Raw genomic sequence first — 27,945 nt, 5'->3', positions numbered from 1 at the left:
ACAAAGAAAATTAAAGCTAAAAAGTTGTATAAGGTTGCAACTAGCATGTGGCAAATCCAGGCTTCAAACCCTGGTATACTTTAACGATGCTTTTACTCATTTATTGACTTTCAACCCTAGGATGAGAGTGAAATTCCTTTTCAAATGTATATTCTTGCATAAGGTTCACATTAAAATAGAAGTAAAGCTGTCCTGGTAGATGCAGGAGTCCTGCCCTTGCTCTTTCTCCTTACCATCTACCTCCACACTGATCCCACTTGGTAGTATCCTGAGCCTCTGAGGAGCCCAGTTGTAAAAACCCCTGCCTTGCTTTTCATATTTAATTTACATATAGGTTCTACCTAAGTAAACTCGTGATTTAGTAGTGAAATGGGGAAATAAGACTTTATGTCCAAAGATGCTGGCCTCCAGGATAACCTATATGGACATAGGGCACTATGAATAGATTTATGACTTAACAATATGGCCCTGGTTTGTAAATTCTCTGGCAACAATGAAAACAGATGAGTGGTTTCCAAACCTCTTCATAGTGCTGACTTCAAAGCCAGCTTTTTATGAGCATTGGTGACTGATAAACTATCTATGCCCAATGCTGTCACATCACAGGAAACCTAGGTGGCAGATCCCCAAGTATGCAGCAGCTATAAACCCTGGCTTGATTTCCAAAGTGTTGCTGCTGCTGTTTCCAGTCACTGCCCTAGATGCTAGTGCTGTTTTCTCTTTTGAAAACTCCTGGAAGACAATGAGATACTTTCCTATCTGAGCTACTTACTGATCCTTCTTTCCTCATGGAAACTTTTGAATTGTCCCCTCAGCAAAATGGACTGAAAACCCCTCTTTCCTTAGAATGTTCTTTCTGCATTCCCGTATTCACATAGAGTAAAGCCTTGGAGGATACCAGCAAGCCTCCCTAGCTCCACCAGCCTGCTTTGAAGCCAGCTACACAGATGCATGCACTTCCTGGGGGTGGGGGGAACAGTTAAACTTGCTTCAATAATCAACTGCGATTCTACACTTTCACCCCAACATTTCAGAACTTGCACAGGAGGCCCTGTAGCCCAACCTTACCTTCTTGCCTCCTGGAGAGGAGGCATCAGGGGGAGGCGTACTTGTAATGTTCAATGGGCTGGAGCCACAGCTGGAAGGCGATGACCCTCTTATCCTGTCAGAGAAGAGTTGAGTTACATTTCCTTTTCTCTTTCCAGAGGAGGAGTGTTTTTTCAGTGGGTAAGGGTGAGAAGGAAGATGAGGATATAGACTAGAGATTGGCAAACTTTTTCTGTAAGAGCCAAAGAGTAACTTTTAGGATCTGTGGGCCACATGGTCTGTCATGCTACTCTACTCTGCCATTGTGACTTGAAAGCCTCAGACAATATATAAATGAGCACAGCTATATTCCAATAAAACTTTATTTACAAAAACAGGTGATGAACTGGATTTGTTCTGCAGGCACCTGATTCAGAAGGGAGACTCCAAAATCAAGGATCTCAGTGACAAAGCCCTTGGATTCAGGTTGGTGAGTTTCTAGTAAGTGGCCCGTTTTATTTCCTCACAGAATCCAGATGGGTTGAAGATCTTAGAAGTTTAACTTCCCACTTTGATATTATGAATGGGAATCCATAACAAATGATTTACTCTCTTTCCTATAAATATTGTTTAGCTAGTGCATGTGCTTAGGAAATGGAAGGTACCAGGATTGCTCAGCCATACCTAGAAAGTAACCCAGTAGTAGAAATAGTAACAGCAGCCCCTAAAGCAGCAGGTTAGGGAAAGTAGATAAGGGCCTTTCTCGGAATATCTCATCAGAGCAGGTTTATTATAGAAGGAAAGACTTACAACTATAAATCTACATAAACTTGTCAGGCTGAAGGACCTCACGAAAGGGAGCCAGGGCTTGACCCTAGAGCTGGAGAGTAGGAAATGTTGTGGCAGCTGTGTTACCACCACCAGGCTCTCAATTCATCCTTGGATAGATGCAGCTTTTGGGTCACATAAGGACCACTCTCTACTGCCAGAAGTCTTGTGGCTCTTGGCCTGCACTGCCTACTTCTCTAGATTTGTGAGTGACAAGTTTTCTTTCTCTCCTGGATTAGAAGGCAGGATACAACTGCATATGTTCTCTCAGCACACACAGAAGGCTACTAATTACTTACTGAAAAATTGCTGGGTGTCTCACAACTTTGCCTGCTTATGACTATGAAACCACTATTTTCCCAGGTTCCCCATCTTAGAATTGCCTTTTCACTATTTCTTATTTCACCTTCAGCTTCAAGTCGTTAGAGTGTTGATTTCTTTATTGACTGCATCATCTTTGTAGGGGAGGCCTCATCCTTAGGTTCACAGACATACCCACCTTCATCTCTCCCTATTCTAGGGGTACTTCCACAACACTTTGGACACCTGATCAGCATCCAATGGTGAGTGGGGTCTCCCATTGTTTTTTTTCCCCACAAAACTTCTTGGCATTATTTCTTAGGGTTCTTAACAGTCTCTCTTCATAATCTGTGGCTCCTCCTACACAACGGCTGCCCAGTTAGGTTGCCTGGTCCTTGACCCTGAACCTGCTACTCATACACCCACTCAGGAGTGTGCATGGTTTTCTAGAGGGAATACCCACCCTCATGGCAAAACCAGACTAAGACCTTGTTCAGACCTTTCCTCCCTTGATTGCTTCAGCCCTTGCATTCTCTGCTTTTCCTGTTATAAAGAAAATAGACTTCTCAAAGATTAACCTCAAAGGTCCTTGAGGTTAAGGATTCTGATACTATTTTTAAATAGTCTCACACAAAGCATAGAATGTGTAGTAACTGGTCTGAACCCGATTATAATGCATACTACCCGTTCATTCCTTCCTGAAGCAAGAAACCAAATCCACCAATTCTGTGAGGCTGGAATAGAACTGAGCTACCCACAAGGATAGAGCCCCTCTATGGTCAACAGGAAAACCAGACCAGTCTAAGAGAATCCAGTGGCAACAGAAAATATTAATCTTTTCCCCCTTTTTCCTATGATGATGTTCCATTAAGCTTACATTCCTAACTATCTGGTTACCACCCTCTTGACTCCCCAGATCAGATGGACTTAACAGGAACTGTTTATCTGCCTTTAAAGACAGATTTAATTCACAGTTGTAGTGTACTTACTATATGTCAGGCTGTGTCCCAGAGACTGCTGAGTTCCTTCACAATACTAAAGCAATTCGCGGGAGACAGACTGTGCCTTCCTTTTATGGTTTAAGTCAACAGATGCCAGGTGGTTAAGTGACTCCCCTAAGCTCAGCCAGGTAGAGAGGCAGACCCAGGACACAACCCCTAGTGGTCTGCTTCCAAGCTCTTCATTCTTATAGACAGGAAGTCTCCACTAAGAGACTTCTTGATCACTAGATCACTTGATCACTAGCTGATCTGTTTGACCAAGCAGATTTGTGTCTGGATGTCATGGGGAGCTGTTAAGAGTCAAGGTTCTGGCTTACCCCCCAGGTAGCTTGAAGAAATGGATGTTTTATTGCAGCCCAGCTCACTCTGCCAGTGCGCAGCTCTGCTTCTGTCTTATTAATGTATGTCATCCTTATTAGGAAGTTCCTTGAGTCATATCAAAGTATTAGAAATGGAGCCTCCTCAAGAATCCCTTTTGGGGAGCTGGGGTTGTGGCTCAGTGGTAGAGCGCTTGCCTAGGATGTGTGAGGCACTGCGTTTGATTCTGAGCACTACATATAAATAAATGAATAAAGGTCCATCAACATGTACAATTTTTTTTAATCCCCTTGGGTTTTGTCCTGTTTGGGTTTAGCTTCTTTATTTCTAAGAAATACCAAGATTTCTAAATCTTGGCACTATTGATATTTTGGACTGGATTCATTTTCATTGAGGGTCAGTCATTGGGGGAAATAGCCTGTGTACTATAGGATATTTAGCAGTAACTTCCCACCCAATTATGACAACCAAAAAATGTCTTTAGACATTATAAGATATTCCTTGTGGGGGAGATTCCCTGGGTTGAAAACCACTTGTTTGGGGGAGCAACCCGACAGTGTTTACTTGCCTGTGGATTTCCATGATTTCCTCAGCAATCATGCGACCTATTTTTCCTGCCCCAGCCCTGGTTCCCCCTGGAATCCCTGGAACAGTAGGATGAGTCCTCTTTGGGCCACCTACAACAAAGGAATCTGAGAGTGGGAAAGGGGAAAACTGAGGAAGAAGTACCACTATGTATTAAATGAAAATCAGTTCATCCCATGATGCACTCAAAGTTCAATATCAGGGTGGTGCTTTGTCAGGAGTAGGTACTTTAGCAAGGAAGGCTTCAACTTCCATCCAGGACCAGAGGACTAAGGGTTGATATGAAGTAGCTTATTCTCTTCATGTGCCCAATGTTTACCAAATACCACTATGCTTTGTGCCAGGTTTGCAGAGATAAGACAGCATCCCCACCCTCAAGGAGTTCACAGTCTAATGGAACTAGAGCAAAGTGTGTTCACTGGCAAGTAAGCATGAGGGAGGTACCCAATCCAACCAGGCCATGTGGAGCTTTCCAGAAGAGGCTAGCTCTGAGCTGAATCTTCTGTAAGTTAGCTTGGAGGAGAAGTGAGGAGGGGAAGTTATTCCTGGCATAGCAGCATGTGCAGGCACCCTGAGGCAGGACAGAATTTTGGAGTCTACTCCAAGGACTCATGGATGACAACAAGGGTGTGAGGTGAAACTGGTCCAGCAGATACTCGGATCACAAGAGGCCTCGAGGCTGTACTGATGAATGTGGACAGTGTCCATAGGAGTACCAGTGGGCTTTCACAAAAAAGGCACAAAAGTTATATTTGGAGTATTATAAGTCTACCATACAGAGGGTGAACTAGAGTTAGGTGTTGCTTAACAACAGGGATACATTCTGAGAAATGCATCTTGAGGCAGTTTTGTCAATGTCCAGACTTACACAAAACCTAGACTAGTCTACCAAAAGCTGAGGCTACATGGCATATACAGGCTGTTCCTGCTAGGCCACACACCTGTACAGCATGTCCCTGCTGAATACTGTAGGCAATTCTAACACAGTGGAATTTGTGTATCCAAACAGGGTTGTGAGTAATGTGTTGCTCTAGACCTTACAATGGTCATGACATCACTAGGTGATTAGAATTTTTCACTTCCATTATGATCTTATGGGACCACTGTTGTACATGTGGTCTGATGTTGATCAAAAATGCTGTTACTCTGCATGTGACTGTAGAGTGGAGGATGAGGTATGGGGACAGTGAAGTTGGAGTTAGGAAGTTATTGGCAGTAAACCAGGCAGCAGATGAGGTGAAAAAAAGGACAGAACTTCATTGTTTGGATACCAAGGGGAAGAGGCAAGACTCAGGGTTCTGGCTTAAACAACCTTTGCGGGGAGTGCAGAGAATCAGTTCAGGATATTCTGAATTCAGCTGCCTCAGCAACTCTGAGTAGATTTGTCTGGGAGCCAGTTGGAGAGAGAGAGTGAATTTCAGGGAAAAAACTGGGGCCAGAGCTGTGGGTGGGAGTTGTCAGTGGGGTGGTAGGAAGCTATGCAAGCAGAATGGTCCCAGGAAGGGCAAGTCCAGCGTGGAGAGCAGGTGCCAAGGCTGAGCCCTGAGGGAGGACCCACTGGGTATGACAACACCCCAGTACCAATAGACACCTTCTTCCCAACCACAGGAACCAGTGACAGTTACCAAAGAGCACTTCACACCACCGCCACTGGGCAACAAAACAGGAGGAAAGCATAAGAAGAGCAAGGAGTTTGCTGTTTCAAAGGTTTCCAGGGTCCAGGTAGCCTTAGGAAGTGCAACAATGAGTTCCCAGTATTCCAGGATCAACACAGAAAGTGAGATGACAACGTCCTTAGTACTGAGGGAAATCAGCACCTCATCCCCTCAAGGCCTCCCTGGTTCCACAGAAGTGACAGCAGGGGACCTTGAGTACTTGTAGGGAAGATATATGGCCACAAGCAGCTTCTCACAGGAAACCCCAATGCCCTGGCAGTACATAGTTACCTTCTCCAGAGGGCAGCATGCTGTCCATGCTGTGAGGAGACGCTGTGAGCTGCGGGAAGGTTGGATCCCCGCCTTCCAGGACGTTGGCTCTGTGAACATCCCAGCAATAAGGAAACGTGAGTCAGGCCTGCTCAGAACCGTGCACCTTTCACCTTGGCCAAGGTGTCCGGTGTCCACTCTGGACCTGGACAGGCCAGAAAATGAAGTGTGTGTCTGAGTAGCTGAACAGGTCTCCTCACTGTTTGATAACATAATGGATAGCATCCCGGCCTTTGGCCTCACTGCCTGCCTGCTCCTTCCTAAGCTGTGTGATGCAGTCCAGCAAGTGGCAACTGTAACAGTGCCACCTCTCCTGCCAGCCCCAGCCCTTCCTCACCTCTAACCATGGGGGGATAACTCAGGGAAGGAGGTATGGGGAGCAGGCCTTGCCAAAAAAGAGCTCCTCCTTTTTCTTGCTCATGCTAGCAAATGGAGCAGCTTCTGAGAGGGCCCTCCAGCTGCCAGTGCTCGGGCCTCCAGCCTGAGAGGCATGGACTCTGCTATCCAGAGTCACACCCCAGTGTAAGCTAGTACCTATGTGAGCATTTCAGGCATGGTCAGCCCCTTCCTTCATAGCAGTATAATGGACACCCAGCATGCAGGACCTGTGGAATTCAAAGATTGACTGCTTTATCTGGAAGGAGAGATTGCTGCTTCCTAGAACATTTCCACAAGTCAGGCCCTGCATGGTGTGAGGACTGAAGCTTGTCCTTTGTTAACAAACCTTTCTGCAATCCGCCCATCCTGAGGCTTCACAAGACATTAGCAAGGTGGCATTTAAAGGATGTGATACTGGCTGCTGCCTGTACCCCTTTACCCAGGTAAGAATCTCAAGGCACCTCCCTTGGAAGCAAGGAGCTTTTGACATAGAAAAACACTTACAAAACAACAGTGTTGGTTGAGACGATGTATTCTACTTCCTTGGTCCAAGGGTTCATGAAACTGAACCATCGACTTCGTAGTGTGATGAAAGAACCATCTTTGATTTTAAACTTATAGCAATTAGTTGTAATCTTGTCTCTCGTCTGTAAAACTGAAAATGCAAAAAGCCATAAACAATAGTTTCTTCAACCCAGCATATTAAACAGGACACCCAATACCAAATTAAAAAAGGGACTAGGGCTTGACACATCACTTTAATAAGCCAAGAGAGCCAGTGGTCAACACTTCAGAGAACAGGTTGTTTCTGAGGGTCTCAGAGCCTTTCAAATTGCTCATCTATCACTCTTTTCCCAAAATCACTGAAATTAAGGCTCTGGGGAATACTGGAATCAACTCTAATATGAACATCAACAAGTGAGAACGCAGCATCCAAAAGATACGTTCTCATCTTAAAGCCCTAGGGAGTACAGCACTTAGCTCAATTTTAGGAAAACCTTACTTGATAGAGGCCACTAACCTAGTCAAACCTCTTTCTTTTATGTAACAAATACGTCATGAGTACCTTTCCTACATAGGCACTAGAGAGCAGAGGCTGTGACTTCTGCCCTCAAGAGAGGAGGTGAGCAAAGGCTATACAGAGGAATTGAAATCAGAGTCTTGAAGGATGAATCCGCTTGCCAAGAGGAGGAAGGAGGAAAAAACACAGCAGGGCCTCTGGAGTGTCCGGGTCTGGTGGGCGCCTTCAAGAGGCGGAATGTAGCTGAGGCATGCCCCCCACAGGCATGGATGGGGAGTGGAGCTGAGAAGGTGGGAAGTCTTAACTTCAAATGCCTAACAAAGGCCTTTGAGCCTGAGTCTGAAGGCAAGAGGGTTTTAAGCAGCAATGTGTGACATTATTGGGCTCAAACTCTCAAACTATCTGAGGATAAGTGGGGACAACTATGGAAAATGGATTGGAGGTGAGAAGGAAGAGGAGTGTTAGGAGTCTATCACAGGTCCTTAGGTGGGCACAAGTGCTTGAAGAACCAGGGTCACAGCAGTGGGGGTGGTAAAAAGTAGAGTCTTTGGAAATGCATGTCTGAACTGAATGGACAGATCTGGTGGAGACAGTAAAGGAAGGAGTCAATGTTGGTTTCTCAGAAGGCCACACATATGGACACGCCATTAGACAAGAAGGAAAACACAGGTCACTGTGCAGGCCTGCATGGAAAGGAACCAGATCCGTCAGGGCATACTAAATCTATTCTGGATCTGTGTAAACCCTTCCAGAGACTGCCATGGCCTATGTAGAGGAAAGTGTCATGCCCTCAGGGACAGGGAATCTGCGAGCGGAAAAATGGTGCCTGGGACATCAGTCTCCTGTCCTTAGAAATGCTTAGGCCTGAAGAGTCCTGGGCCCCTCTGGGCTGGGAGGCTGACTCCCACATCATTGGGGGCAGAGTTCTCTGGGAGATCATATAGACTAAGCTTGAAGTAGTGGGACACTTATGGCCTTTTTATAGCCTAGCTTACCTTGCCTATGACATTCTGCAAGATGTCCTATGTCATCTTGATGAAAATATTCATAACATGATGTGCCTAGGAGTTCTTGTGGTAAATATGCCAGAATAGCTGTTGCCCTAAAAGAGAATAAGGGATTTTTTTTTTTTTTTAAGAATAAAAAGCCATTTAGACAGCTAATAGCAAGTTTTCAATGAATGAACCCTGCCTGTGGGAGCAAGGTCGAAGCTGGAGCCAAAAAAGCCAGGTGGGTTTCCGAGGGCTGATGTGTGTCTTCTTGCTTCTGGGTTTAATCAGAACCAAGCAAAGAAGCCTTTCAAGGGGACTAGCATCACAAGAAATGAAATTTTAAGAGATTTTTAGATGGTGACCATATTAATTAGGTAAAAATGTGGTAGAAATCTAAACACAAGTGCAAACTTCTCACTTTTACTGCCTATTTTTAAAAATCAGGAATCCAAACTCCAAAAGCTCTAGCAGCTGGGCCCATAAGAGCCTTTTCAAGCAATTTGTGGCTATCTCTAGTGGTCAGAAAAATTATTACCTTGCAAATATTCTTAAGGGAGGCAGCAAGGAGCAGGGAATTATAGTACTTCGGGTTCTCAGCCGAGTCTGGCAGCAGGCTGATTCTCAGTCTGGACCTCAGTTCTTTACTTATAAAACAAGGAGGCTGGATTAGGTCACTGTAGTTCAATAGGACTTTCTGTGATGATAGATACGTTCTATGTGCCATTAGCCACATGTGGCTATCAAGTACTTATGTGACTAGTGAGCCTGAGGAACTGAATTTTTCATTTTAATTGATTAGGTTCAAATTTAAATAGCCATATGGGGCTACCATGTCTAATGACTACTGTATTAGAGAGCTCAGGACTACATAATTGTTTCCAGGATTTACATTTCAATCAAAGTAATGATCCTGGAGTATTTCACAGATTTAGAGAGTAGGTCTACTATTTTTCTTTGGCTTTGGATGTCAAATCTCCCCACTTAACTGTTTATCAAAGAATGACACAGAAAATCTCTATTTTTAATATCTTAATGAATCTCAATTTTAGTATTATTCTTGGGAAAGCTAGCTGACAGCCCAGTCTTCTTTGCTTTTCAACTCAGGGTTCATAATCCTCTGCCATCATTGCTCAAGGGTGATATGCAGACCCTTACCTCTGGTCTACAAAGACAAATTTCCCATCTATTGCATGCCGAGAAACGTACTCCATGGATTTCACCCTGATTTCCCCGTTCACTGGTTGGGGAACCACATGAGAATGCAGTCGTCCAATTGCGACAAGGCAGCTGAGGTTACACCCCTCGTTGTCTGGTTCATTGTCTTCATCCAACCCCATCTTTGTGGGTGGCCAGCTTTTCAAATAGCCTGTGCTGTGGATTGTACAGAAGCTTTTTCGATCTGCTGGAAAGCAAAATCCATGGTTAGCATCAGTTCTGGGTCTGGGTCATGGAGGCACACAAGCAGTGGAGGGTGAGGTAGAATGTAGTTAAGGAATCCAAAAGTTTAAAAAAAGGCCTCATCCTTCAGAAGTGAGCCTCTGGTGAATGAGGCCAATAGACTAAAGTCACCCAGTGTCATATATGTTTAGTAGAGCCAGTTATCACCAAGGGCTTTCCATATATGGAGGAAGCAATACCTCAATCTATGTGAGGAGAGGAAAGCTCCCAGAAAAATCAATATAGGAGGCTACTGAAGAAATAGCAGTGGCTAAGGGACCAGAATGTGCGAAGTTTAGAGAATGTACAAAGGCACAGAGACATACCCTATATAAGAAATGGCCAAGATTTCCAGGTGGCTGAAATGAAAAGGAAGGTTCTTGGGGGGTAGAGCTGAGAAGCAGGTTGGGAGCAGATTACAAGGGTCTTGGACTGTTTGCTAACAAATAAATGTGTTATTTATTTTTCAGACAGTGAATGGTGAACTTCCAAAGGTGTTCAAGTGGGAAAATAGCAAAGTCAAATTATGGCTTGGGTACTTAGAGGGTGATGGATGAATGGGAAGAGAGTGGAAAACAGAAGTATGGACAGCTGGTTCAAAGCCAGTGGCAAGAGATGACAAGAACTGAATGATGGCAGCATTGGGGAAGCAGGAGAGATTTCTGAGAACTGTAGGATTTGGCATGAATATCAGGCATAAAAGAAAATAAGACTGGCTCCCACTTTTCTGGATTGGGTTGTTGCTGATGTCATTCAGTTGAAGCACCCGTGGACTTCAACGCCAAACAAACTGACAAGGAGAGTTCAGCAAGCATGTGTGCTGGCTACTAGAACAGAGTGGAAAACCCACAAGAAACACCCAGTGGAGCTGACAGTTGAGTCGGGGAGGCAGACTTTTAAACACATAATCACACAAGTAGCTATAGAACTGCAACTCTAAGAAAGCACTAGAAAGAAAGCCTGTGGGAGGCCATGAGAAGGCAGAAGGTGGACTGAGGCCAGAGTAAGAAGGTGAAGGGGACTGTCGGGGGTGAGGGGAAAGGAACTTCAATCCAAGTGACAGCATGGGCAGAGGCCTTGTCCAGAAAGGGGCTGAGGCTTCAAAGGCAGGCAGCAGGGCTTAAATGCAGGCAATAGTGGCAGGGTTGTGTGCTCATGTTAAATATTTTGAAATTTTCTTCAAAAGCCAGGGAAACAATAAAGGGTTTTAAGCAGGTAACTGATAAAAACATTTTATTTAAAATAGGTCATCCTGGTAGCTTTATGGAGGTGCGGAAAACCTACAGAGCCTACCGCATCATGCTTGGCGACAGCTGAGGGTAGCCTGACCTGAGTGATAGTGGTGCATGGAGATGGCTAAACATTGCAGGTAACTTCTGCACATGAGACCATTGTGGCAGGACTTGTAACTAATGAGGAGTGGGTGGTGGGAGGAGTACGGCTTCTTCCCAGCCTCTAGAATGAATAGCTGGCTGGTGCCATTTACATTAAAGGAGGGAGCCCAGTGGCTACTTTGGCATGTATCATGTTTGAAAAGCCCCTGAGATATCAAAGCAGATACATTCACTCCACCATTAATTTATAAATCTGGAGTTCAGGGCTGGGGTTGTAGCCCAGGGGTAGAGCGCTGGGCATGCGTGAAGCCCTGGGTTTGATTCTCAGCACTGCGTATAAATAAATAAATAAATATCCATCCACTACTAAAAATCATTTTTTAAAAAATCTGGAGTTCAAAAGAAAAGCCTGGGCTAGAAATGTAAACTTGGAAAATATTGGCATGTAAATGGCACTTAAAGCTAAGGGAGGGGCTGGGTGCAGTGGTGTAGGCCTGTAATACCACCTACTTGGGAAACTAGGCAGGAGGATCATAAGTTAAAGGCCAGCCTGGGCAACTTATTGAAATCATGTCTCAAATTAAAAAGGGCTGGGGGTGTAGCCCAGCGATAGAGCACTCCTGGGTTCAATCCTCAGTGCCAGACCAAAACCAAAAAACAAAACAAAACGAAAAAAAAAAACCTAAGGGAGTGGGTGATATTACTGGTGGATCAGTGTAGACTGAGGAAAGAAGCCCCAGGTTAGAGGGGAGGAGCCAAGAAAAGGAACCAGGAAGAGAGCTGGAGTGGCAGAGGATGGGGTTGAGAAGAAAGCAGTTTCATGGAATGCTGGGGAAGAGAACCCCTGGCAACAAGGAAGAGCAATGAAAAGTGTTCACTACCAATCACCCCTACCCAACTTGTTCCCCCAGTGAATGTGCTAATCAATGTTAAGAGTTGTTGTTTGATTTTCCTGCGGTGTGAAATGATTTGCTGTGTGATGTTGTGACGCATAGAGTATCCCCCCAAAAAACCTATAAATCCTCACTGAACAAAGGACCAGGACTCACTCCCTGGGACCGCTGCATAGTAAACAGTTGTGAGTCCAGGCTCGAGCTTGCAATAAAGACTCTTGTGTGATTGCAAAAAATAAAAAATAAAAATAAAAAATAAAAGTGTTCACTGCATTTAGCAGCATAGAGGTCACTGGTGAAGTTCGTGGATTGCTTAGAAGGCAGTTAGAATTGTGGCTTATGGTATTCTTTCCCAACCATATTATAATAAACAGAATTTCAACAGAGGAAGCCTCTCCACAAATCTTTGTCACTGTGGCAACATGTGGGGGCCTTGTGGCTCTGTCCCCTGCTCCCCACATCCCTTATGCTGTGGAGGGACAGCAGGGCCTGGCTGCAGACTTGGCTATGAAGAACCACTGAACCAGCACTCTGCAGAGGGCTCCACTGCAGAAAGCAAACCTCCTCCCAGGATCTTAAAGAACTGTCAAATTGTACCTTTTTTCTTTGAACAGGTGGAGGGGAAGTCCTTGTCTTCGACCTTCACTGAAGGCCTGTTACACTTCATCCTACAGAAGAAAGAACGTCGTGCTCCAGAACATAATCGAGACGGCCCAGGGGTTATATCTGTTTTAACTGGAAGTCCAGCTGCAAATCAACACACAAAATGTGATGAACTGAGAGTGGTGCTGCCTGTCAGGAGGGGGAACGTGACCTTGAACAATCTGTTTCTTTACTGTCTCCCTGTAAGGCAAAAAGAACACTTCTTCCAGCTTAGACCTCCAAAAAATGCAGTAAAGATCCCTGTGTTATTAATTGGGAAATATTCAAAGATGATATAGAAAGCACTAGTGCACAAATGGCTTAGATGCTCTGGAGGATAAAAAGAAATACTGCATAGCATTCCTCTCTAACAGCAGCTCACAAATGAGAAGGGGAAATGGAAGTGCACCAAGAAGAGAACAGTGACAACAGCGTATTATTATGTCAAGTAAATGGCAAGGACAACCTGTGTTTCCCAGAGGAAGAACTCCAGCTGGGACCTGAAGGGTGGGCAAGGTTTAGATATCAGCATGGAAAGGAAGAATTGGGGTTCCCTAAAATTCTTGACCTGGCTGTAGGCCACAATCCCTTAGATGCTCTTTTGACATAGATTCTTGGATCCCATTCTAGACCTGTGCTGTCCTGTGCTGTAGCCACTAGCTGCATGTGGCTGTTGAGCACGTCCTTATGGCTTTTCAGAACTGAGGAAAGAAGTGCTATGAGTGTGAAACACACAAAAAAATACCAAAAAAAGTAAAAGAACTTATTAATTTTTTGTAATTATTTCATGTCAAAGTGACATTTTGGATTTGTTGGGTTACATGAAATACATTATTAAAATTAATTTTACATTCAGTTTTACTTTTTTTAAATGTAGCTACCAGGAAATATAAAATCACATGCAGTTTCTGTTTGTAATTGCATTTTGCTTCTATTGGGCCGGGCTCTTCCACAAACAAATTCAATTGGTCTGACCATGTTGGGTGTTCCTGGGGTGCTCTGATGTACAGCCTCCTTACAATGCAAAGGGCTGAGCAGTATGGAAGGTGGGGGCTGCAAATCTCATAGGCAGGAAGAGCATCCCATAGCCAGCATAGGAGCAATCAGAGGGAGGAGTGGCTGCTGCCCAGACTCCTCCGGGCAATTCTTCCCTCCTCTCTTATCCCCATATTGCTCCCTCCCTGATCTGTCCCACCCAGCTCAAGTCCTCCACTGTGTCCCCTTCCTCCACATTTGATCCAGAGGCACTGAGCAGGCCACAAGACTCTACACCTCTATACCTGTCCACACATGGTTTTCTCTGCTCTTCTCCTCCTTCATCACCTGGCAAATACTAAATCTTTACAGATCCACCTCAGCTGTCATCTACTCAGTGATGCCTGTCCTCACGCCCACATGAGCATGACTCATCCTGCTCTTGACACCTGGTGCTATTTCTATGGCTGCACCTATGACACAGGGTGCTGTATGCTGACTATATGGTAAAAGCCTCAAAGGCTAGGACAAAACACCATCTTGTTCTCCTTAGGTCACACTAAAAAGAGGCCAAGGCCAGACTATAAAGGGCAATGGGTACCAGGGACTACATTTTACTTTCAGGAAAAAATGTGCCTTAATGAAAAGAATGTTTTAAAGGCAATTCCTCTGTGGTATTTCCCTCAGGGATTAATGTGAAGAACTTGGAAGCAGGAACCTAGTTAGACCATGACTTCAGTGGACCATGGTGAATCCAGTACTGTTATCATACTTGCTGTGTGCTGTGGATTGACCCACATTCTTTATGGAGTATATCAACATATTGACTTCTTGCAACAACTCAATTATTGAATTAGGTACTATTTTGCAGATGAGGAAACAGGCAGAGAAGTTAAGTAGCTTTCTCAAAGCTAGTGAGTAGCAGAGCCAGGATGTGCACCTAGCAGTAAGCCAGCTTTCAGAGTCCATGTTCTTTAGCTGTAGTGGGATCAGTAGGAAAGAGCTCCTGGGGCCTAGCACAGGAGGCGCAGGACAGGGTACAGGAGTGGGAAACAGGAGACAATGTGAGTGATGGTTCTCCTGCTGAGGAAAGAAAACCAGGAGGAGGAGCCAACCCAGTGAGGAATCATTTGGGCCAAAGAAACATCATATTTACACTGGGAGTTTTCTTACTTGTATCTTCTGAGACTGCATGTGTGCAATTCAGATATACAGAGGCAATTTGTTCTGGGAGAACAAATGAAAGTGTTGTGAGCACTTTAAATTCAGGAGCATGTAATTGGGAACTTCTAGACTGTGGGGCGGGGGGGGGGGGGGGCGGGAAGACTAAAAGAATCAAGACAAAGCTCTTCCAAAGAATTTGGACATTGAACTTTTTTCTTCTTTATGTAAAATTTTAAAAAACACCACCAAAAAACAAAATCAAAAGAACATAGATAATTCCATTTAGCTGCAGATGGCAGCTGTAACTGAGGAAAGGGGCATCAAGGTTGGAAGGGTATGGGAAAGCCACCACACACATCTCCCTGCTTGCTGGGGGCTCGGTGGTCCCAGGAGCCGCTGCTGAGGCCACACCTACTCCCCTCGACTCACTTTTTGCATCTATGAGCCGCTCCCGGGGTGCTGTGTCAGAGGAGGAGAGCTGCTCCTTGACTTTGGCGATATCTTTAGGGTGCAGGTAGTCAAACAAACTCTGACCAATCAGATCGTTCTGTGGGGATGAAATGTTAAAAATAACAAGTCAACTGCAGGTGGAATATAAGTGAAGCAGCACGTGCTCAGCGTCTGTACATCTTCTGTCTTTATTTTGTATTTTTAAGCATGAGGAATCTCAAATATTTCCTATATGAGCATGAAAATATATCAGCATCAGGAGGCTGATTTTGATAACCTATGAGGGAAAAGGTTCAATTATATAAACAATTCATGCTCCTCTGAGGCAAGAATCTTCTGGCTGTATGTATTCTTTTTTACTTATTTTCAAGTTCCCTGTAAAATGTCAGAAGGAAGAATGGAGGCTGTGGGCTCTGATACCAGCTCTGATATTAAGTCTCTGTTTTTAAGCAAGTCAGGTCACCTTATGTATTAACAGAGATAATAAAACTTCCTCCATACCTGTGCTCTAAGACTAGAAAGAACAAAACATCTTGGAAAAAGTGAATTTACATAAATCTGAATTTATTTAAATGCCATTTTTATTCAATTCTGCCTATAGAGATTCCATACAAATACCAGTGTGTGAATGAGTGAATGGATGAATGAACAGAAGTTCTGAGGACATAACAGGTGAAAAGCTTGGTTCTAGAAGCTTCCATATGTTACTCTTATTTGATCATACAAACAACCGTAAAAAGTATGGTTTATTATAGTTAATTTTTAGAGGAAGCTGAAGCTTGGCAGAGCTTCACATCATCGCAAACACACATGGGGTGGATTTCCAAGTTTCTTATTCTTAGGTATCAAATTACCTGCCTTTCTCTCTTGACAGATAGCCTTGCTCCCCACCCTAGTATACAGTTGTGGGATATTTATTTTGCTACAATAAGAAAGCTATAAAGCTGTTGATCAGATCAGTGTTAGCCCTTCTGCTGGGGTAAATAAGTTTAAATCCATTTCTCTGTTAAGAATTTGAGAAATTTCTGGAAGAAGTGTGAACAATACCTGGCTATAGTTGAGGATCTTGAAGACAGACTCTGAGACAAAGAGTATCTTCCCTCGGTCACATCCTACGACAAACAAAAATCCATCTGCTGCCTAATCAGGAGAAATGGATAATCAATTTATCATACTTTGGGATACACATTTTGTACTCACTTTGATCGCAAATCAAGGATTTGTTTTCTAACTGTCCAAAACACAGGAACCCTCACTGATTGTGTCACTGGTATCCTAAGAACAGGATGCTTAAAAATAAAGACTTTATGAGGATAATATGATTCTCTGCAAGTCGGACATATTGTCATCTCATGATTTTAAGGAAAAATTCAATTAAAATTATGTTTCAAAACAGAACACGGCTTAAGAATTTCCTCTTTATTGAACGATAAATTATGTTCAGATAAATTATGTTCCACTGCTCCAATTATAACAACTCTATGGAGAACTATAGAACCTGAGATTGCAAGGACTCTCTGAGATCAGAATCCCCTCTCCAGTGGCTCAGCCACCATCTACCCTCAACTTGAACACCTTTAGTGACTGGGAGCTCTCCAGAACTGTAGTTCTCAACATTGGGAGTAGTGGTTTTGTTTTCATTTTTAGGCTGATGTTCTGGCAAAGGACTAGGTCACTGGTATTTTTTTAACCCTCATCCCATGATTCAAATGTACACAGGGTTGGAAACTACTGCCCTCAAATATTATTCCTCAAGCTAGAGCTGGGCCATTTGTATTCTAAGTGAGACAAAAAAAGAAAAAAATTCCCATTAGATTCTTCTTATTCTTTCTTCAGCTTAAATACAGGTAAAAAATCTTTGATGCCAACAAAGACAGGTACGGAGATGGGATGTTTGGCAGAGTGACTGATGCAGGTGGATGCCAAAGCTACAGTGCCCGAGAGCACAGGCTATTCTGTCTGTGTGTGCAAGGGTCTTCTGGTGACAAGGAGAGTGCTTCCTACTCCATCACACCCTTGCCTTTAAGACTCTGCTCTCCTAATGCACAGTGGGTTCATTGCTTACGTTATTCACAAGTCTTCAGTCAGTTCTTTACAAGAAGCTAGAGAAATGCTGTTCTCTTTTCTACAAAAGGGCCTTTGGGATATAGTTTAATTCAAAGAACTAGGAAATGAATTCATGCTCCAGAAGGTAAAAGAACGGTGTGGGCTAGAAGGAGGGAGTGAAAGGGAAACAGAATCATTACTGCCAGGACAGCCTGGCAGGCCACCCAGCCAGAGGACTTTGGGGAGGATCCTTCCCTAAGTCAGGTCCCTAAGCTGACCCAGGGGCAAAGGACGATAGTAAAGGGGAAGTAACTTTCCAAGCACCATCTGCTGGAAGCCTCATTCTGTCAAAAAATAAGGCCCTCATAACTTCCTTATTCATCTTGCAGACAATCTGATATCTCATAGGAAAAGGGCTTTCACGGATGTGGTTATTTGGTACAAAACGGGTCTGGGAAAAAGGTGACTGAGACATCCTGGTGGGAATACTGGGCAGTCAGGCCTGAACTAAGGCATCAGCAAAGAGGATTTCAACATATGCAGGGGAGAGTGAGTGGGTTGTGAAGGCCAGTGACAGCAGTCCATGCAGGGGAGGCTCCGCGCAGTCCCACTCTGCCGCACTCTAGCAAACAGATCCCAGGTGCAGGAGCTGAGCCCTAGGGGACAGCTGAAGAGCAGGGGTTGGGAGAACACCACTAGCTCCAAAGTATACAAGGACAGTCAGGGCAGGCCTCCTTGGGGAACATGATACTAGTGAGTAAGTGGCACAGAGGTCCTGGTAGCGTCTGCCTCATTTTCGTAGAGTATCTAGACATTATAAGCTGGTCAGGCTGACTGACCATGACACAGTTTTTAAAAGATATTTTGAAAGCACTAGATAAAGAGAGTGGTTAGTCAGATTGGCACTAGTGGAAGTCTACTACCTGCTGACTAATGGGTCTGGTCTGACATCACTTGAGTGGAGTCTGCTTTCTATGGAGTAAATTTCTGGCTACTGGACACCTGGCAGTGTTAAGTGTTAAGGGGTTGGACAGTATTTCACAGCCACTGATATGTGCCATTGAGGTGAAACAAGCTTCACCAGGGAAGACAGAGCCCATGAGGTGTACAAAACAGAGGAGTAGAAGAAAAGTCCAAGGAGGAGCTCAGCTTGAATAGGAATATAATCCTTGTTCTAGACCCTGATCAATGCAGGCATCTGATAGGAAATTATTTTTAAAAGCAGCAACAAAAAATTATTAAATGTGACATTTCAAAAGGAACATTACACACACACACACACACACACACACACTTTTTTTTGCCCTAAAAATTTTCAAATTCTTAATATGCTAATCGGAGCCAGCGACATAATTTGAGGGGTCTAATACAAAATGAAAATGCAGATATCCTTGTTCAAAAAATCAAGCTTTTCAAGGTGGACAACAGAGCATTCAAGCAAGCAGGGGCCCTAGGTGACTGCACAGGTCAAATGTCTATGAAGGCAGCCCGGACAGCAGCTCCAGAGATGCTCAGACCTAGTTTAACTTTTACTTCAGTGAGAACCTCCCTGAGAACAAAGCTTTATGGAAAGGACGAGGAGGTAGGGGCGAGTTGGATATCTGAATAACTGTCCTGGGAGTAGTAGCCAAAGGACCATCACTCACTTGCTAGGAAACCTGAGCCCCACCTGAAGCCCCACTGATTTGGATGTTCCTGGCACGGTACCATTAACCAGCAAAGATACAAAAATGCTTGCCTAACTAGTGAATAAAAATGCTTGCCCACGGTACCATATAACCAGCAAAGATACAAAAATGCTTGCTCAATTGGTGAATAAAAGAGCATTAAGGGCACAGAGGCATGCCTAGCAGACCACATGTCACATAAAGATTCAAAGGGTTGTTAATGACAAGCTGGATAGTATAGTATAGCCATCCAAAAAATAGAATGCAACAGAGATAAAAGAGAAGTCCTAAGTTCAGACACAAACTGCATCTGTACAAGATGTAAAAAGCCTCACTTAACATTATTTCATGTACAAGAGAACTAGGAAGGAGCAGTATTGAAGCTGCCCAAAATGTGGCAGTAATAAGGTGACTTCTATGACACCACTCAACCTCAGGCCAACCAGACATCAGCCTAAGTGATGAGCTGGGTTGTGTGAGCCACTCGTGCAGGGAAATCTAACAAATGGATGTGGCTTTGGACAGTGTTATGGCAGATACTTTTGGGGGGTCAGTTCCTGCTCTCATGTCCTTCTCTCTGCTTAGCTTCATCATGTATAGCAGGAAATCTGTATACTTGCTTCTGTCTGCACCCTGCCCTACAGCTAGGGGTGACCAAGTGACATATTTCTAGACATGAAATCGTCTGGGAAGGCATATCCTTTCCTGATAAAAAGGAAAGATAGTCTAAAGCCTCCCCAACCCCATAAAAGAGCCTGGTTCCTGCTGACCTCAATAACCAACACAGTAACCTCCACAGAACCTATGTGGAACCACTTACATTTGAGAAAAACATCTGCATTTATTTATCATATCCATGGTTCCTTGCAGCTGAAAGCTTTCCTGCTTAATAGAGCGCATCATGAGGGAATGAAGAGAGAATTCTATGATGTGTTATGGGCCAGACTTACAGAGCATCTGAAGCTAGCTTGAGTTGAAAATGGATAGCAGTGATCCAAAGATCCAGCTGGGCTGCCCTCTATCCAGGGGTTTTGTAAACTTCTGCTGAACGATGGGAGACAGTCTACTGCCATACCACCCAGAATGCACCTGATGGCATCTGAAAGATGGGGGCCAGATGCTGTAGGTGGCTGGATGGGGAAGGCTGGCCCTGGCTGTGTGTAAGGAGGAGGCAGACATCCTTCCTTTCAGTTAACATTTTTTCTATTTCTCATTTTACAGTATGCAAGAGGACATGTCTTTCCATTTCGTTCCCTTCAATTTTCAAGTTGATCTTACTCTATCCAGCAACATGCCTTGGAGCTTTGTGCAGACCTCACCCTGAAAGTCAGCAAGTCCCCATGGCACCATCTCAATCATCTGTGTGCAGAGACTGAGCAAGACAGAGCACCAAAGTCAAGCAGAGGAAAGCATGTGCCTCTTTCATTTTCCTCTTGGTGTTTTGTTGTTGTGATGGATTTTGGTATAAAGATTTAGGTGGACATTTTTGTGCCAGTGGTTATATCAAGACAAGAGAAAGTTTCAACTGTCATCAGTTTTAGTCCCCTTTCTAAAACCTTGATGCAGAAATGTGACTCTTATTCTCTCCTATTTTTAACAAAATCCGGCCTCTCCTGGGTTAAAATCACAATAGCACAGACCTTCCATTTTTGCTTAAGCAATGTCAGAACAGGGGCGAAAGGTTCTGTGGAAGGAACATGAAGTCTGCCCAAACAATAAGGTGGCAGTAGAGACCTGAGGACTAGGATCCTAAAGAACTCAGTGTTGACACCAACTCCCCACATGCAGGCACTCACTCTAAATTTATAAAAATCAATGTTGTGGAAAATAATTCCATAGCTATGACCTACCCTGAGAATGAGGTGTTTCAATTCATCATCTGATAGAAACGTTGGTTTATAGTTTGCTTCTGTATATGGATTGGTGGCACCTAGGAGGAAGAAAGAGGAAGAGTTGATAGATTTTATGTTCAGACAGTATCTCACTCTACTTCACTACCTCAAACCTTCTGGATGAAGCCTAGACCCTACTAGCTAGGATTTACATTTTGTCTTCTTTTTACTTCAATGAGACAGGGCTAGATCTGGTTTTAGGCAGAATCTTACCATGCCAAGGAGAACTCCCTTGGAAAGAGAACAATGTGGCCGGCATGAGCTTTAACAAGCGTGCTTTTCTTATGGGGAACACCAAGAGATAATAGGAGGAAGTTTTTAATTTTGCAAACTGGTAGAGGCTCCTGGGAGGGTTCCCACCTCCCAAGCTCCATATTGGGAGTTGTCTATCAGTCCGTCAAGTCACCACTCTAAATGTTCCTTCCTGAGAAACAGTCCGGTCACCCAGGCCCTGAGCAATGAACTACAGAGGTCCCTGAGCATGTGCTCCTCTTGGTGGGGGTAGTTAATGAGCTTAGCTGCTATCACAGTGCAGCTCCAGCGCCCAGGACTGAAAGGGGACAAGACTGTGTTTAAAAGGCTGTTAATCTGGTATTTTTCAGGAGAAAAATAACAGAAAAATGCCAGCAGTAAATGACATGGAAGCTTCAGAACCATGTGTAGGATAGCAAAGGAATAAAATGAAGCAGCTCTATTATACCTTGAACTTTTCTACGTTTTTCCCTTCCAATTTAATTTAGTTCGTAATAACCTATATCATCTTTGCTAAAATGAATTTTTGAATGCATTCTTCAAGCCTAAGATACAACATTCATCTCTTTTGGAATAACGATAAAAAATCAGAAACAAACAAACAAACAAAAACAACTACTTCTTATTTCTGGTGGCCTCATCAAATATTAGATGGGACTCTTTTACCACACATGTCAGATATGACTGAGTACCCACTTTCCAATTTCATTTAATAGTCCAAGTCTAACTATGGAAAATTCCAGGAACAGCATTCACTAAAATGCCTGATATATTTCAGATTCTCCTGTGGTTTGGATAAGTCACTTCCACTTTTCTGCCTCTGTTTTCTCACCCTCCCCACACTCAGCAAAGAAGGAAAATACTGCCTCCCTCATAAAGAGTCAATCTAGTTCGGGAAAATTCCAGGAAGATGAAAATATCATCAGTGTTCATTCCTGACAATAAAACTTAGCAAGAATAAAACTTATCAACCAGTGACTCACTCTTCAAAGAAGTCATGTTAAATGTTTCTCTTAAGAACTGAAACTGACTTTTCTGCATCACTGTGTGCACCCACATTTCTGATCTTTATAAGTGCAAGGGTGGGACCCAATACATGCACATGTAAGATGGGATATCAGTGGTGCCCTCTGATACGCAAAAGCTCAGCAACATGTGCATTCAGAGAGGTATGCAAAGCTTACAGCTGAAGTCTGATTGCAAAACTGCATCTCAGTACCCACATATACTCAATAATTGCTTCTTTGGCATCATTATCTATTTCCAAAAAGCAAAGGGCTACACATTTGCAAGTAATCACCATTTTCTTGAGGGACTCAGGAACTTCTAGGTATCGTTTGTGGGCAAGGACGTAAAGGACAATAAAGCCCAGGGTCTCACCTCTTAATGTTTTCATGTGCTGAACGGCCATCCTTAGCACGGTCAGTTTATCTAATTTCCTGGACATCGCATTACACGTTGGTACCAAAGAAGCCAATTCATCAATAAAACTGTTCATTTTATCCCGACGCCTCTTTTCAATCTGACTGTGAGCTTCCCTGAACAAGATGAAAAATGATTTCTTATAAAACATGTGCAAGCATCAAGGAAACGATGACAAAAATAAATGAGTTGTAACTGTTTTCATTATTCATCTAACAGGTAAATTTAGAATTTGCAAAATTATTCAAATTATACTTTTCTACTAAAGTCACCCCAAAATGGTTTCACTGTCATGTCAGAATTAGTTTTTTTTAGGCTCATCTTATCCTTAGAATTAAGAAAAAGAATTTCCCTTTCACAGTAAACTGAATTGTTAATTTCTCCTCATTGCTTTTCCTCTCAATATCTATAAAATTGGATTTTGAGATGGGGGTGGAAGGAGGGAAGAATGGAGGTGGAGGTTTAACAGGATTAAACACCCAGAACAGCCACAGCGAGTGCCCCACGTCCCCTAGTGAGTGCCTCTGAGGCCTACGCAGAGCCTGCTGTGTGGCCTGCAGAGGGCATCACTTCTTTCTTGTCTGAGAATCATTGACTGAGGGGCCTGTATCAACACTGCCATCCTTGGATCAACCAGGGCCCATCTAGGTACAGCAGATGCTACCCCACACCAGTCCCCAAGCTTCTCTGAGGGATGTCACACTACTCCCTCATGGGAGTGGCCACCCACCTTGGCAGGAAGACACTTCCCTGCCATTTGTAATTGTCCTCCTAAGGAGGTACACCAACAATGGATATGTAGCTACAGAGGGTGGGACCTCCTGCAAAGTCTGGTCTGCAAGGGAAAGGCTAGAAGTCGCAGTGGACTTAAAAAGTTAGCTACTTTCTGCAGGCCCCTACTTCTGTGTCATTATACAGGCGCAGATGGCCCTGGTACTGATGGCAGGGAAGCTTGAGGGCCCAATGAGAAGAGGTCAATAAGTATGGCTGGAGGCAGGGAGGACCAAGTTAAGACCTACTCAAGGGAGCAGGATGTGCCCTAGGTCTGGCCTTCAGATGCAATTTACTGTGTCATAAGGGCTCCCGTGGGAGGCAGGGCGCAGCCCAGGGATGGGATGGGTCACTGAGTCATGTCTCCTCTGGAGGGCCCTCGGTCAGGAAGGAGTAACCTTCTGGAGGTGGGAAAAACTAGCCTAGACTAATTTTCTGCAGGTTAAATATGCTTAGATGGCAATAAGTGAAGTCCAGCTCAGTCTGGAGGCAATAGACAGCAGAAGACTACATTCAACCAAGGCCCACTACCTCCTCTCAATGTCCCTAAGGATGTGCCAGTGCCCAGAAGACTCTGCAGACAGGGAGCAACGGCACAGAGCCTCCTCAGCCACCCTCTATGCAGCCAGGACCAGAGCAGTCTAGACAAAACAAGGGCCCAAGCTCACCTTGCATTCTTGATCCTTCCCTGATGCTCTGTATATTCTAACCTGGAAAAAAGAAAGAGAAAGATGGAAATGCAACCCCCAGCAGATGTGCGGCAAAGTTACACCTTTCCATTTTCCTTCCTGCAAGATCCCCGTAACCTCTCCACAGACACACGAGGACTCCTGATTGTTAGCCACATTGGGGACTGGGGTGGAGGGAGACAGTCTTGAGCCCAGAGGCTCATGACCTTCTGCTTATTTCCAATTGAGACAAGGTAGAACATGCCCCAAGTAATAGAACATGTAATCGTGCAAAGAAAATGGCTATAAGGACACTAAAGTTCAAATTACTAGGTTCATGGTACCTTCCATGAGGGTCATCTTTGTCTGTGTCCATGCTTTCTCTGCAAAAACAAGAGGACGTGACTGCATGTTAATAAAGACATACAGAATGGCTTCTGATCACAGCACAGAAGGCTCTCATTTATCCAGAAACCAAACAATTTGAGAGCTCAAATAGCTAGAGTATACATGAATGATGAATAAGACCAAAAAAAAAAAAAATTAAGTTGAACCTGCTACAAAACCTGGTCTGGCTTTTGACATTATCAAACAAAAGTCTCAATAGAGTTTATGTGTTAAATATACTCTACCATATTCTCACTATTTCAAAATTGGGAATACACATGTTTATGGAAACTCTTAGCCAGAGTATCCAAGTGCCTATTAACACTTCATTCCCTAGTCATTCTGGATAAATGGAGCTTATTTCATTTGCAAAACATATCAAGCATCAAAGATATGTGTGCATATATATCTACCTGGTGCGGGGTAGGTGAGGAGGGACTAATGAAGCACTGACAAAGGAGTACTGAGCAGAGCCCCAGGCAGCGTTCCAAAGGCACTGCTACCAAACGTTATACTTTCAGCTAGGTGGGAACCCTGAGGCTTGTGGAGTTGGAGTGGAGGGGAGTGTGGAGCCTAGGATCACAACAAGGATCTGCCTCGCTTTCACAGACCCCAGAAATCCAAGTTTCATGGCATCTTGTGGTTCAATAAAAATAGATTGCAATTCCCTGAGGAAAGAGTTCCAAACTCTCCTGGGGGTCAGGTCGAACCTTCTCCGGCCCATATGTTTAACAGGTGGGCACTGACTGTCACTTGGGTTTCTCTCCTTTTTCCTTTACCCCATAAGAAGGAGGGATTATGACCCTCCTAACAATGTGAACTAGTCTTAGGAATGCTGGGTCAAAATCAGCGGTATTCTAGAACAGTGGATCCCAGCGAGTGCCCTGTGTCCCTCAAGGCAAAGTTACTCCAGAGGCCTTAGGACACAGAGGAAATCACACAGGCCTCATCAGAAAACAAGCCCCCTCCTTTTCCCTGAAATTGTATGTGTCACTCAGGTCAGGCTGACTGTTTCAGATGAGGAGATGATCATGGTCTTAGCATAGGAAAACAGCAGGGAAAGGGATATGGTTGCTTAAGTGACTGAGTCTCCACGAATGACAGCAGGTTTGCAAATGGGGGTCCTGAGGAAAACCGGAAGGGTATTGGGTGGTGACAAGGTTGGAAACCACAGGTCCAGGTAACAGAGGTCTTAGAACATGTCAGTGGCTCCATTGGCACTTGCCTGAGACAAAGGGTTCACGAAAAATGTCCCGGTCTCTGTTGGGGAGTTAGTGCTACGGAAGAATCCCCTCAGTCCTCACACCCACTCTCCATCCCCTGGGCGTTGGCTCTCTCAATGATCTGGGATAACTTACATATTAATCATAGCATCTCCTAGTGGGCATCTGACCTCCAGCCATTGTGCTCCCCAAATTCGACCTGTGAACTTCAGCAGAAAGGACATCTGCTGTAGGGGGGATACCTCCTTGGAGATTTTCCCTCATTAAACAAAAGAAAACCTCTTAAGTGGACATTTGGGTAAGATCCCACGCAGTTGCCTCAGCAAAATGTAATGTGCCTTTGAAATGTTCTATGTATGCTGCCTTCCTCCCTAGGAGTTCGTACAGATGCAGAAGAGTGGACGGAGAGTGGGAAAATTTACTTACTCAAAAGAAAAGTCATCAAGTCTAAAAAGAAACAGAAATACTATTTAACATAATAGGTACATACTAATTAAAGTAATGTTTAAGGACAATGTCAATGTTCCTAGCTGTTTGCAGAGATGACCTCCACTCATCCATTCCACACACATTAATTAAGCACCTGGTACTTGCTATCTTCCTCAAGAGAGGCCTTGGGAGAGCTCTCTTTGAAACCCCTGAGATTACATCCATAGACTCAGCCCTCCTGCTCGAAGGAGCAAAGGAACAGGGGGAAAGCAGTAAAAGGCAGAATTTGGCGTGAAGGCTGTTTTTTTCCTTAATGTGGAATAATCTGGGGATGGGAGGGGGATGTAGACACCTCAGCAGTGCCAGAGCCTCCCTCCTTGCTTGCAATCCAGGAGAATATAAAGCCCAAACCAACTGCACGGCACTAGAGTTGGACCTTTCCTTCCCGTCCCTTCTCCCGAGAGAAATGGGGGCTGGCCCTAAAATCTCCACACCCATCCACTGATGCCAAGTTTAGCAAGAGGAAAACGAGCCCAGAGGCCTTACTGGTAGTCAGTGGAGCTGCCTTTCCGCTTGCGGTTGCAATCCACACCACTGGTGCCAAGGGAGCTGGAGAGTAGGTCGGTGGGGCCTGGGGACATGAAGTCACTGATTGTCGAGGAAATGTCCATTCTCTGGTCCGCCATTGGGAGCTCTGGAATAGTTACAAGGGGGCATTGATGTCAAGTGGTGGAGGTCCTGGACGGCGGTGAGAGACACTGGGGCTGGTTTCTGGCACTAACATATCTAACCCAGTCAGCCCTGGACAGGCACATAGCAGAATGGAAAGATCATCTCATTTATTTTAAAAGTTTTGTAGGTAATTTAGGCTCATCTTCTCATTTTTCTGGTAAAGACAAAAGCCCAGACACGCTGGGTGACTTCTCTAGGTCCTGAATTGGGCGGGCCATGGAAGAACTATACCGGAAACCAGGGACTAGGAGACAACCTGTGTCCTGTATATCCTCTGCCACTCCTATTTTATTTCCTTCTAATCAATAAATATATGATCAATATAACAAATGAACATGATACTTGTTATCTTTGTGTTTTTGTTACGACTTACAAAAAAACTGTAGGAAAGCAGAAAATACAAGAAAATTCTACTTGGGCGAGTCAATGTGGTTCTTCTCTATCCTCAGCCCAGGCAAAGTCTGTCCTGTCTCCCCAATGTCCTTTTATATCCACCCTTCCCTTGCATAATAAAATATAGGTGTCATAAACAAATATGCAAAGTATTTTGAGAATTTGTATTTTATAAGTACATAGTAAGTTGGCCCACAAAAAAGGATGAGAAGTACCTTCTAAGGAACTCCAACTCCAGACCCAGTTGAAGAGGCTGGGCCCTGCAGGCAGTCAGGGCTCTCAGCTCCAGGGGATCTGACTGGAGCTGTCACTCCTTCCCTCTAGGCCCAAGTTCCCTCATCTGAAAAACAAGAAGATAAGTGTGAGTCTTGCCTTCCACTATCACTGTGATACAGGAGGCTTAGTCAACCTGTCCCTTCTGGTTGGGTTTGCCAACTTTTCACATTTATAAGCACTGCAGAGTGAACATCTCTGTGCATGTATCTCTGTGCATTTGAGCTATTATCTCTTGGAATAAATTTATAAAAGTGGGGCTGATGGGCCAAAAGGGTACCCACATTGTACATTGTAGAACCCACTTAAACCCTGAGTTCCTGGAAAGCTCAAATAATTTCTATCCCCCAAAAGCTCTTGCCATCTTGAAAGGGGGGAGGTCATTGTTTTTCTTGTCCTAGGTTTATAGATATTTCTGTCTTCCCCTGTGTCTACTCATGCTCCACTTCTCTACCATGATG

The 27,945-nt window shown here is 44.2% G+C and overlaps 1 protein-coding gene across 18 annotated transcripts in view; it reads right to left on the bottom strand.

Moving 5' to 3' along the window:
• The window catches only part of Arntl (aryl hydrocarbon receptor nuclear translocator like), a 99,828-nt gene that overhangs the window by 4,320 nt on the left and 67,563 nt on the right, over positions 1 to 27,945 (bottom strand). For 3 of the 18 annotated variants that reach the window (XM_048788373.1, XM_048788374.1, XM_048788372.1), the window contains 16 exons: positions 27,427 to 27,551; positions 26,633 to 26,780; positions 26,084 to 26,104; positions 24,392 to 24,430; positions 24,048 to 24,089; positions 22,567 to 22,724; positions 20,893 to 20,972; positions 16,377 to 16,469; positions 15,309 to 15,426; positions 12,696 to 12,845; positions 9,590 to 9,836; positions 8,438 to 8,544; positions 6,926 to 7,076; positions 6,005 to 6,093; positions 4,042 to 4,150; positions 1,069 to 1,162 (listed from right to left, as the gene is read on the bottom strand). In XM_048788373.1, the coding sequence (XP_048644330.1) occupies positions 1,069 to 1,162; positions 4,042 to 4,150; positions 6,005 to 6,093; positions 6,926 to 7,076; positions 8,438 to 8,544; positions 9,590 to 9,836; positions 12,696 to 12,845; positions 15,309 to 15,426; positions 16,377 to 16,469; positions 20,893 to 20,972; positions 22,567 to 22,724; positions 24,048 to 24,089; positions 24,392 to 24,430; positions 26,084 to 26,104; positions 26,633 to 26,772 (1,638 nt within the window). In that variant the 5' untranslated portion in view covers positions 26,773 to 26,780; positions 27,427 to 27,551. The other 15 variants (XR_007342331.1, XM_048788376.1, XM_048788375.1 and 12 more) reach the window with 15 other exon arrangements.

This window comes from Marmota marmota, unplaced genomic scaffold (assembly GCF_001458135.2).
Source record: "Marmota marmota marmota unplaced genomic scaffold, marMar, whole genome shotgun sequence".
NCBI classification, from domain to species: Eukaryota; Metazoa; Chordata; class Mammalia; order Rodentia; family Sciuridae; genus Marmota; species Marmota marmota.
This window is presented reverse-complemented; position numbering and strand designations above follow the sequence as displayed.